General features: G+C 43.3%; 1 protein-coding gene across 2 annotated transcripts in view; it reads left to right on the top strand.

Annotated features, from left to right (window-relative positions):
- The window catches only part of scube1 (signal peptide, CUB domain, EGF-like 1), a 111,646-nt gene that overhangs the window by 54,821 nt on the left and 44,689 nt on the right, over positions 1-12,136 (top strand). The window contains exons 5-7 of one of the 2 annotated variants that reach the window (XM_051392550.1): positions 1,987-2,115; positions 4,559-4,675; positions 11,060-11,149. In XM_051392550.1, coding sequence (XP_051248510.1) covers positions 1,987-2,115; positions 4,559-4,675; positions 11,060-11,149 — 336 coding nt within the window. The remainder of the gene's footprint in view (positions 1-1,986; positions 2,116-4,558; positions 4,676-11,059; positions 11,150-12,136) is intronic. The other variant, XM_051392552.1, reaches the window with a different exon arrangement.

The raw sequence follows: 12,136 nt of genomic DNA, 5'->3' as shown, positions 1-12,136 counted from the left end.
GGACCAAGTGTTTTGTTTCTACAGTGCGCAGTTCAGGAGTTATACTGGGTACATACACGATGCAAGGGGCTAACAGCAGGTTGCAGACTTCCTCTGGCTGAGGCGGCGAACTTCTTCTTCTCAACCCTTGAGAAACTTTGGCAAAGAACGGGAGATGACAGACTGAGAAACAAAATGATGACGTCCTGTTAACAAAGGTGTCCTTTTAAGGGAGTCCTTTTTGCGGTGGTGGAAAACATCATAGTGTAACAAAGCTTAAACACATACAATACACAAATGTTGTGAAAGAAACCATCTTCTGTGAGTGAAGACATCTGATTGTGCCATGATGAGTAGACGTCTACGCACTCCCAAACTAACTTTTCCAGTTCTTCCCAGAGCTCAGTGATATCTTTGGCTGGCTTTTCCCTCCCTACTCGCCTCTCTGGAGAGCATTGGCCCTCCGTCCTCCGCCTCCTCACTTCCTCCCCCAGCTCCACTCCCCGCTGATGAAGATTTAAACACTGGCCTTTTTCAGATATTATTGCCACACTGTGCTCTGTAAATCACCAGGATAGGAGACCACATCAAACAGGCCCGGGCAAAGGAATGAAGGGATGGAGGGATGGAGGGATAAGAAGGCGAGCAGGAGGAGGGATGACCAGCTGTGTCAGGGCTGACAAGAAGAAGCCTCGGATCAGTGACAGCTGAGAATATGGGCTGAGTGGAGCCATAAATTACGGCGCAGGGCTTAATTGGTGCTGATGAAGGCGAGGAAATGTGTCTGGTGTTTAGTGTGTGAGAGAGTGGGATGTCAGAAAGCATAAAACGTTTTTAGCAATTAGGAAATGCAAACAGTGGTTTGATGATCCTTGGCTGTTCCGCTCAGCCTGAGGATCATGCTCACTGTCACAGACACCAGAGAAACCACAGGTCCTCGATTACAAGTCTCCTTGCTGTCTCCTGAGGTTGTTCTCAGCTGTGATTATGGGTGTCACAATGATGCGGTAGATTAAAGTTGTCAGCACAGTCCACACAATCACAGTAAATTCATCCTTTAGGGAATTACAGATTTTACACAACAGGGGTTACACTCCACTTTCTTATTTGAACTTGTTATGTGCCTGGGGTTCCTGCTTTGTCTTATTTATAGATTTTCCTTTTCATAAATACAGTTTGTTCTTCTGTACCTCTTACCTACAATTATGAGAAATATATTATTCTCTCCTTCACCCAGTTACAGTACAGTGCAGCTCATCAGCAGAGCAACTGCCCCCTCGCTAAACTTCAGCAGTTTACATGTCAGATATCATGTTTTTACATGTGAAACTCATGTTTTAATGCCTGGTGTAAAAATATCAGATTTCAGATTGCATCCTACTCATAGTTCAGTTATAAAGTCATCAGTGCACCACGGAACACCTCTCATGCCAGGTGCTGTAAGCCAAAGTACTGATCACACTGGACGGCAGTAGAGGAGGTGGTACCAGCATCTGGTTTAAAACTGGTTCAGCCAACTTCCACTAACATTCAGAGAACCCTGCTCTCCATTTCCATCACAGTACATTCTGTAGCTTCTGTAAGTTTATAGACTGCCATACTGTTATCCTGAGTTGCTCTGTGTACAATGACACAGCTAAAAAAGCAGTGATTTGACTGATTTGAACGAGGCCCAACTTGGGGGCTTCTTGACTGAAGATATTTCTCTTGATAAGTAAAAACTACAAAATGTCAGTAGGTCTCATCCTCTGGGGACCATGAATATATGTACAGAATTTGATTGAAATCCATCCTAAAGTAGCTGACATATTTCAGCCTGGACCAAACTGAGAAATACTTTACGTTTAATTACTTTGAAGCCAAGTTTTCCTGGGCTTCCTTCTACTCTTTATAACTCAAGTGTACCAGTGGAGATGATGTCAGATGAGTTCACTTCTGTACAATCAAACAAAAGTTTCACAGCTTTAAAAAGTCATTAAAGTTCCTCTGACTCTGTCTTCTCCACAGATGGGATGAACTGCATGAACAAGGACCACGGCTGCGCCCACATCTGCAGAGAGGCTCCAGGCAAAGGCGGGGTCTCATGCGAGTGCCGTCCTGGCTTTGAGCTGGCCAAAAACCAGAAAGACTGTACATGTATGTATCACACCTGACCTCAGCACTACCCCACAACTGCAGTTTCAATTTAATATTGATGGCTCTATAAAATTAGCGAGAAGATTGGCTATTTCTGTATAGTCATTCTTAATGACTGACACTGGGTCATATTCAGTCTGATCCCCATTGAAATCAATGAATCGAGGTAGTGGTAGTGGAGGTGGTAGAAACACTACCGCTTTTGTCCACAGAGGTTGCCAGAATTAACACATAATGAATTTTCCCAACAGGGGCTTTAAACTAGCAGCTCACAGACATCGGATGTCTTATAACCGTACATGCAATCAAATGCACACAATCAATTGACTTGTCACTTTATTTTACAATTCACATGACAGCAAGGTATTAACACTTTGTTTCATAAACTTGATTTTATTGCGGTTACATACTGGTGCGATGAAGGATCTTAACTGTTCCTGTAATAAACATCTGTAATAGCAATGATGGACAAGTTCCAGTAGGCCTTCAGCGGTAAAATATGAGGGAAGACATTTAATACCAAAATCAGTTAAGCGTTTCAGGCCAAGCTGAAGGTGCTGAAGGATTCAGTAGAGAGAATTCATGTCTCTAACCACCCCCCCACCCTCCCCACTCCATCCCTGTTCCTCGCTCTTCACGCCGAGTGCCTGCAGCCATGGAATTTAGGGCTGCTGTTTTTGAGGGGGGAAAAATAAGCTTTTAGTTACACTTTGTTTGGCAACACATCTTGTTCTCCTCTCAGACGGTGAGAGTGTAAAGATTGTGAAAGCCTCTGAAAGGCTCTAATGCGTCCCCCGCTGTGGTAATATTTCATTAGCGACGAGGGAGCCAGTGCTGTGCCGGCCTGTTGAGCATGGCGGCACAGGACGGTAGTAAACGAGTGATGAAAGAAATGGTAGTTATGTCTACAACGCCTCCACACACAGTCACACATCCTTCTCTCTCTGCCTCATCCGTTCTACTTTTTCTTTCTTTTCTACCATCTTCTCTTCCCCTTCTTTTTTTCTCCTCAGAGTCATCAGAAGATCCAAAAGTGGTCCAGGCTAGGGAACTTCAAAATTTAGGAAAGAACTCCCAAAGAGTTCACAAAGTATATTCGTGCTTGCTTTCCCTTTTTACCCAGAGAACTGTGAAGATTAAGAAAATTCTGAAAAAGATTGAAAACGTAGTTTGTGTTTCACAAATCATATCTGTTTATTATGGCAAACTCCATCACAAGAGTTTGTGGTCTATCAAAAAATACTACTTAGCTGGCTGTTTTTGGGCCAAGGAGGTAAAGTTGAAACCTGGTTTCTCTGGTGGATAAGGGCTTCTGAGTTCTCAAAAAGTCTCCAAGAGAAGTCCTGGAGTGAAACCTCCTCATTACGACCTCTTCTGTTCTTTGTCAAGAAAGAATTTAGAAAAAGAAACCTTTCCCCGTTGTAGTCTCCCTTTCCACTTAAGGCCACTTTTGACCGCAGCAAGTTTTCCAAGAAGTCAGGAACCTTTTTAAGAACTTCGGAACTTAAGCTTTCAAACACAAGAACCTAGTCCCAGTTTACGTGGCTTTGTGGTTTTTATGTAATTATGGTGACGAAGGTCCTCCAACCTTAATAAGATAGTCATTTTCACCCAAACCATGATCTTTCCCTAACCAACTGACCATAAGTGAAAGATCAGACAATTTAGCTTTTTATTAGAATTTTAAAAACGTATCTGCATGTATATGCAGAAATCTGTTTAGAGAGATTAGCAGAAATGTTTCTTTCTTGTCATTCGCGCGTTATGAAGTTGCTAATCAGACTGCAGAGGGAGTCTTGGCCCAGAAATCTGTTATCCAATTTTCGGATATCCGCTGGCTGAACTGGAAGCCCAGAAACATTACCTTTGCACCCAGAGGCCAAATTCTCAAAAGACGATAGCCAATTCCAAGATTGTTCTAACCGTGAAAATAAAGGTCACCTGAAGGTCTCCTACTCCTTTCTTGCACGCAGCAACTTATAAGACATGAAATGTTTCTCAGACAGTTTTATTTTTTAAGTATGACTAGACATTGCATATTTATTATTGGTAACTGTTGGGCCGTGCACTTGCAAAACAACACCAGGGATACCTACAGCGTCATAGTTTGAAGCATATAGGGCCAAGCTGTTGTATTTGTAAGAACGTATTACTATCTTTCCACTCTCTCTTCCTGTCTCTCTCTCTCTCTTCATCCTCTTACAATGCCTGACTGGATATATGGCTACCTGTCATGGCCATATATCCGGGCGGGCATCATTTTGCTTCTTTATTACTGAATAGTATAAATCCCTCTGGTGCTTCTGTCTGGTATATTCGGCCAACATATCAATATTGTAGCAAAGTAGGGAATTAGTGGATGTTTAAAATGGGACAAGCCTTGTTTTACAGATAATATAGAAGCAAGGAGTAAGATGTGAATGTGTGTGTGTGTTTTCTTCAGTGACGTGTAACTATGGAAACGGCGGTTGCCAGCACACATGCGATGACACGGACACGGGGCCGGTGTGCGGCTGCCACCAGAAGTACGCCCTGCACTCAGACAGCAAGACCTGCATCGGTGAGTGGCAACCAAGATGGCTTCACACACACACACACACACACACACACACCCTGGAGCCCTCACAGCTGTTTGACAGTAACATCTGTTGTATGATGGACAGTTTCAGTGTAGCACAGCTGATTTAAAAGAAGAAAAGTGACAAAATGGGGGGGGGGGGGTTGAGTTGGCAGATAGATCATCTCCTAGCTCCCCAACTATCCTCTCCCCTTACCCCCAGCCTCGTCTAACACCCTGCTGGTCACAAAAGAGATGGATGAGACTCTGTTATTATAGCCCTGCAGCTCTTCAGAAATGCTCTCAGTGAAAAACATAATAATGGGACCTTATTCAAGCAGTGGTTTCTTTATGAAAGCTGCAGTCGAGCTTCATGCACACTATACCATAAATTTAACCTGCATGGGTAGTGGGGTGAGCTACTACTCGGCTGTAACAAGTATCCAGTATGGATAATGTGCTTTTTACAAGTATGACTATCATCAGAGTAAAATGTGTCAATATGCGTACTCATAAATAGAGAAACTTTCATTTGAAAAACTTGTTATGTAAATTTCTGTTGTGATCAGAAAAAATGCTCTGAAGCTCAATTCTGAGACTCTTCCGGAAATAGTTTTCTAAAAAATATAGCAACTTCTGATCAACCTATATCAATTTTAGGTCTGAATAACAACTTCCAGTTCCACCCTCTTGCTGTTTAACCCCCGCCCGTTCAGAGCACTGATAAGAATAAGAATTGGTTAAATAGATACAGATACAGATTAGTAGTGTAAACGATTCTCTTATTGTGTATAAACCACCGGAACCACTACTGCAGGGTTGTCAGTAGATTGCAAATAGAAAAAATAATAATAATATTTATCATTAATTTCAGTTTTGCACAAGCTGAAATCGAATCACCAATTAATGCACAGTGACCATGAGCGGTAAAAAAAGTCTTTGATACGATTTTTTATTTTAAGCAAAATATTCAAATCATTGCTCCCAATAAGTACAAGGATTTAAAAATTCGACCAGTTGAACATTGTTTTCTCAATGTTACTTCTATAATAGCCTGAATCGGATTTTCATGCTCCAGAGTACCTTGTTTAATTTCAGGCAACTATTAAACTACTACTGACAGACTAGTAGACGTGCCTCGGGTGTAAACCCATCTGTGGATTCATGGCCATTACATTCTGGCTGTTGTAGGGCATTGTTAAAGTGTTCCTGTGTTAAAGATGTCACTTCTGACAGCCTTACAAATCTTAAAAACCCAAGTTTTATGTTTCTCTGAACCAGTGAGACCAATGACTCACCAGAGCATTCCTTTTAATATCCAATGGCTAAGGATGAGGCTTTCCAGAGGATTCCCGTTGGAAATAGTATCAAACTGCAGCAGGGCGGTCAGTAAATCAGACTGTGCAAGGTACAAATAGAAAGCTATGTTGCATCTATGTCTCAATCACTGATATGCCCATAGTACGTCCTGGAGTGAGTATCACAGTGGTAAAGTGTCAGGGCCAAGGAATGAACAGTAATATGTTTTGAGTGTTAGAGAAATCACAGAGTTGGCTGGTGGAAAATGAATGACTGACACATCTCCCACTCTGAAAAACACATTCATCATGTCAAAACTCAGTTCGACTCAGAGAGCCCGGCCAGCAGCCAGCAGCCAGCTCTCTCTACCCAAACAGGTCATTTGTACACAGTGTCAACAGAAGCATGCCTCCACGTCCTGGCTCTCACATAGAGGATATTCATTTTCATCATTTTTCTAATCAATAGAGGATGGATAAGGCCTTCCAGGTAAGTGGAGTTGTTCATAATGTTTTCTCCACCTACTGATGTAAACATAAGAAATAGTTAGTAGAGCCTGAGCAATTTTAATCACCACTTCTTTGCTCTCGTAGCCAGTCTATAGCAGCTTGTTCCAGTCACACTGGTTGTAGTTTGAGTATATTGGCCTCAAGGGCCTGTAATCTATGTGCACATATTTGTAATTTGTACCCTCAAAATAATTTATTAAGAATTTGTTGACTCAAACATCACCTGCACTTTACTTAAATTACTTTTGTCAAATGACTTAGCTGCACAGTTGTTCCTATGTAATGCAGTACTAAATAAACCAAGGGGCGCCCTGGTAGCTCACCTGGCAGAGCTGGTGCCCCATGTACCAAGGCTGAGTCCTTGCTGCAGCGGCCATGGTTTCAAATCCGACCTGCAGCCCCTTGCTGCATGTCATCCCCTCTCTTTCTGTCTCCTTTTCCTGTCTATCTTGAGCTGTCCTGTCGATTAAAGGCAAAAGGCCCCAACAAAGTGTTCAAACGGTCATTTGTTAACATATTGTTTCGTTTTTTTCTTTCTTCTTTGTGTTGAAATGATTAATTGGAAGGTATGAATGAATAAACTGTGTGCAAAACTTAAAAAAATCAAAAAGCAAAACCTGTACTGGGATCAGGTAATAACAATGGTCAGCTCTAATACAACAAATGTATTAACATGTGTGATTCTGACTGAGCTGGCTTGCTAACACTGTCATGGTGTGTTCAGACCAACCACAAAGACATTTTGTATGGCACAATTACAAGTAAATGCAAAGACACAAATATGCGTCTGTGAGTGAATGTCCTGATGTCACCAAGAATCAGAAACTGTTTGATTCTGTGATTCAGTGTCAAAAACCATTCCAGTGGCCATATTTGTGCAAGTAGCCTGAGGTGAGAATTTGCTTTGCATTTGGTCTGAACACAACGTGAAACTTGGACATATGTAGGCATACATAGAAGATTTCATTAGAACTCTGAGGTAACAGCTCTTCTACAGTTTGGTTCATTTGAATAGATGAGGGTCAAGATCTTTAAATTCAGGTAGCACCAAAACACCTAAAAAAGGAAGGTCCCTTCAGCCTAGAAGAACTGCCACGTGGTTTGACAGGAGTAAGGACCATATCCAAATCAATTACAGAAAACTTCCCAAAAATCCAGGATTAATGGGTATAATGAGACAGAGGTTGACAACTGATAGCCACCAGTTCCTCAAACTCGGAAAGTTTAGCATGACAAAATGAACCGAGACCAAACCACAGGCTGGACTGCTGTCACATTTGGCTACAGTATTCAGAACTAATACAAAAAGCTGTTCTTAGCAGTTAATTCTAGACAGAAATCCCAGAAGCAGTAAGCACTGAAGTTTGGAATCAGAAGTAGTTTTGACTCCCCTGCTGCCAGAATCAATAACCCTGGTGGGATGACGGGTCACCAGATCTCTGTCCAATTAATGTGCCGCTCAGGAGTCCATGTGACTTTTGTTTACAAGTTCCCGTTCATTTGTAATGGGCAGTATAAACCTTACAAATAATAAAAAAAACATCAAGTCAACTTTTCCATGTGGTTAAAAGCAAAAGAAAACAAAGTGTAAGTGTGATTTAACACTTTGTTATATGTGAACTGCTGAGATTAGAACCACCTGCACACACTCATTCCTGACTGTGAACTGAGAAACATCTCAGAATGATCACACATGGACATATTATCTGATGTCATTTTGATGTGCTGTTTTTCCTGCTGTGTTCGAACACTGGAAACTCCCTCTCTCTCTCTCTCTCTCTCTCTCTCTCTCTGTCTCTCTGTCCCTCAGCCTCACCTCTCGAGCAGATTCCCGTGCTGCTTTTCGGCAGCACCAGGTTTTGATTGCCCATAACCCCCTTTTTCTTTCCAGCTACTTTGAAGAAATGAAACACACCATCGAGGAAATTCTTCGAAGAGGAAGCAGAATGAGAGCGAACGGGGAAAGCCTCCTCTCCTTCCTTTCCCAATGTCTTTTCTCTCTCTCTGTCTCCCTCTCTGTCTCTCTTCACACTTTGACGAGAGAAAGGACCTCTGTATCTGTGGTCTAAGTGTCCCAACTGCTCTAGGGGCCTGCCTTTAACCCCCCCACCCTCCCTTTCACCCTTTCTATGTAGCGCTGTCCCTCTGCTCCTCCTTCCTCCTCCCTACTCCTCCTCCTGCTTTCTGGTGATAGTACCTGATTGCCTGTCTAGTCTGAGCATCCATGTTAAAACCAAAATCAGGTGGATTTAAAGGATTATTTCTCGGTGCACAAGAGGAAAGAGTGACTGTGGGTAGGGGGCGGGGGGGCGACGTATTAGACTCAGTGGTTAAAAACAGACAACTCAATTGCAGCCTGATCTTAGGTAAAGCTCCCACGAAAGCAAACCTAACCTCCTCATCCAGCTCTCTCACCACCTCCACATCCTTCACCTCCTCAAGTCCAAACAAAAAGCAACTGACTCATCGAAAACCAAAAAACCAAAGCACCAACGTGACCTCCGTGCCTCATTGCCCCCATTCATCAGCCCCCTTTCTTGCTCCATACACCTTAACAGAGAGGCAGGGACTTGCTCAGCTCACCTTTCTCCACTCATATAACATGCCGTTTTTACTGTGTCCACTCACATGTGCCACATCCTCCATTGGTCTGCCACTGCCTCTTTCACTAATCTTTCTGTTCATCTGTTCGTTTGTCCTCTTGTCCAGCTGCATGGGAGAGCCTGCACTGCATTTGTATGGTTTTATTTTTCTTTCATTTTTCCCTTTTTGAATTTAAGTACATTTCTATTGTTGTTGTTTTTAGCGACCCTGGTCCTTCTGTTTCCTTCCAGTGCATTGTTTTTTTGTTTTTTTTTACCATTCTCCTCCTAGCTGTAGTAGCATAGAGTGGTTTAACTCTTCCCCCTCCTCGTCCTGTGTAGGTCTGGCTCTTTAAAACACTCCCCTTCTCTGTGGGCCTCAGCTTAGTCCCATAGACTTTTTAGGAGCAAGTGGGACTCTTCTCTTCCCACCCCTTCTCAACCTGTCTTACACATCCAACCTTTACACACACACACTTGCATTTTATCTCCCTCTCTGACAGATTTTTTCACACACTCAAGCAAGCAGACGCTCAAAAGCACGCACGCTGGTATGCACAAGCATTCGATTCAACAATCACACACACATTCACACAGCCACATTTCACCCGTTAACTGAGCACCAGAAAGCCTCCATTCATCCCTGAGTGTACTTCAGAAAGTACTCCACTTTGTCCATCAAGCGCCTAAGAGAAAACTGGTAGTGGGCCGGGGAATGGAAGGGACGTTAATTACCCCCCACCATCCCATAGGACCGTGTGTGTACATCAAAGCCCTGTCTTTATTGCGGCAAGTGGCGTCTATTCACAGAGAGATGCTCATTCAGGCCCTAATGACTCAGTGAAAGGCCACCGCCCTCTCCCAGCCCCATTGCCAAGCCCACCATCCCCACCGCACCGCATGCATGCCATATTAACAACAACCTCACCCTCTCTACAACCATAGCCATCCCCACCGCCACCTTCCTCTCTCCCTCTCCCCCTTCTCACCCTCCTCACTCCACCCCTTAGCCCCCTCCACCTCCGCTGCCCAGCTTTGGGAACCTGGTTTTTCCAGCGTTGACTGTTAAAGCCAGTTGTGATGTGTTCCATAGACAAACAGGCAACCAGCGCTGCCCCCAGACTACCTCCTCCTGCTTTTTTTTTCTCTGCATGTACTCCTTACACTCCCCCTTCAAACCCCATTTCCCAGTGTGTGCAACCCTCCTTCCCTCATATACCCCCCCCATTGTGGGTCATGATGGGACCGATTCTGCCTTTTTTCTGTCCCTTGCTCTCTTCCCCTACTCTGTTCATCACTCCCTCTCGATCATCTTGTCCTTGCTCGCTTCTTCGAGCTCCTCCCTCTGTTGTTTGACCTCTCGTCCTCCCCCGCGCCACCCTTTCTCTTTTCTTGTCGTCATCGTCACCCCTTTTTTCTTTGCCTCTGTCACATTTAAGGCAGCTTGTCTTGGAAATGTTGGACATGTATCCTCCCCTCCTCTCTCTTTCTTGTCTTCCTCCTCCATCCTAACGCAAGGGAATCATTGCTGACAAAGTGCGGCTGTTTGATATGGAAGACAGAAACTTCCTCGGCAACAACAGCAACGTCAACACCAGAATTAAAATCCCCTAACGTTCACCCCAATCCAACTCCATCCCCAAAACCCCCACACCTCTACCTTTCTTTTTTTAAAATCTTTTTTCATATGTGACCCTGAACTTCCTCCCCCTCCCCTTCCCTACCTACCTACTTGCCTACCTACCGCTTCATTTTGTAAGCTACACACTGATACTGATCATTTTCATTTATTTTGTTTTGTTATTTTGTTTGCTCTGGGGGATTTATCATTTGTTTGGGAATTAACACTCTAACAGGGATTTTGGCGCTTCTTCATCGCTTCTTGCTTCTTGGCTTTGGTTTTTTGCTCAAACGCCAAGAGGGGCTGAAGGTCTGGTCATTTGGGCTTCTCATTAACCTGCTGCTCACTGTTTGTCCCCTTGTCACTTGTGTTTTAGAGAAAGATGAGGCTGCAATTGAGAGCTCTGAGTTCAATGCCACGTCAGTAGCTGATGTGGACAAGCGGGTGAAACGGCGGCTACTTATGGGTAACTCTTTTCTTCCTCTTTCTATGTGTTGCCATGGCGCTTGTGCTTGTATCCCCGACTCCACTCCTCTCCGTTCCTCCTCCTAGTCCTCCTCTCTCTGTCTTTATTTTGTTAATCTGTTTTTTTTTTTGTAAACCTTTGATGCCCACTGTGTCTACTCCCACAGTCAGAGTTCTGTTGCAACAGTATCTAACGTGATGAAAACGGAGTAAAAGAGGTCACTGTTTTCCTTTAAACCCTTCCTCCCTAACTCTACCTACCAGATTTCTGGATGGCTGTAAGGTTTTCTCAATGACTAACATTTACTTTCCCAGTTGCACTTTACTCCAAATGTTTTCTGTTCCATTCCCCTCATTTTTGATTACCCATATTACAAAAACATGATACCTCACTAACAAAGCCAAACGTACTAAGCAAATCATTTAGGCTATGTGTTCTTTCAAGGTTAAAGTCAGCAGACCGAAAATGGATATTTGCTCCCAAAACCTTTTCTTGTTGAAGACCTCAAATCACACGTTAGCCCTCATTTTTATCATCAGAGGTGTCTTTTAGGATTACATCAATACCTGGTCTTTTGGTGGGATGATGATGATGTAAGACAAATACAGTCAAATATTGCTTTTGTCTCTGGGGGTTGCATTAAATGAACTCAAGAGCCCCATCCTTGGACAACATTTTAGGAACTGCTGGTCAAACCTGTTCATCAGTTTGTCTTGGGTATTCTGTTCTCTACTATAAATGCCACAGGTTGGCTATTGATGAAAGTTAGAGTATCAAGGACTTGTACCTGTTTGAGTTAGTAGGCCATGATTTGGTTTCTGAAGGGATGCAACCTACCATTTCTTGCTTTCAGAGCTTCAACCCATCTTTCAATCAGACTTACCCCAAATCAAATGGATGTTCCAATCAAAGTTGTGCTTTTTCCAAAGCACCACTTTCAATTCCTCTACTGAATTTAACCTTTCTTTATTTTATAAGACAGTGGTA

Source organism: Dicentrarchus labrax, unplaced genomic scaffold (assembly GCF_905237075.1).
Source record: "Dicentrarchus labrax unplaced genomic scaffold, dlabrax2021, whole genome shotgun sequence".
NCBI classification, from domain to species: domain Eukaryota; kingdom Metazoa; phylum Chordata; class Actinopteri; family Moronidae; genus Dicentrarchus; species Dicentrarchus labrax.
This window is presented reverse-complemented; position numbering and strand designations above follow the sequence as displayed.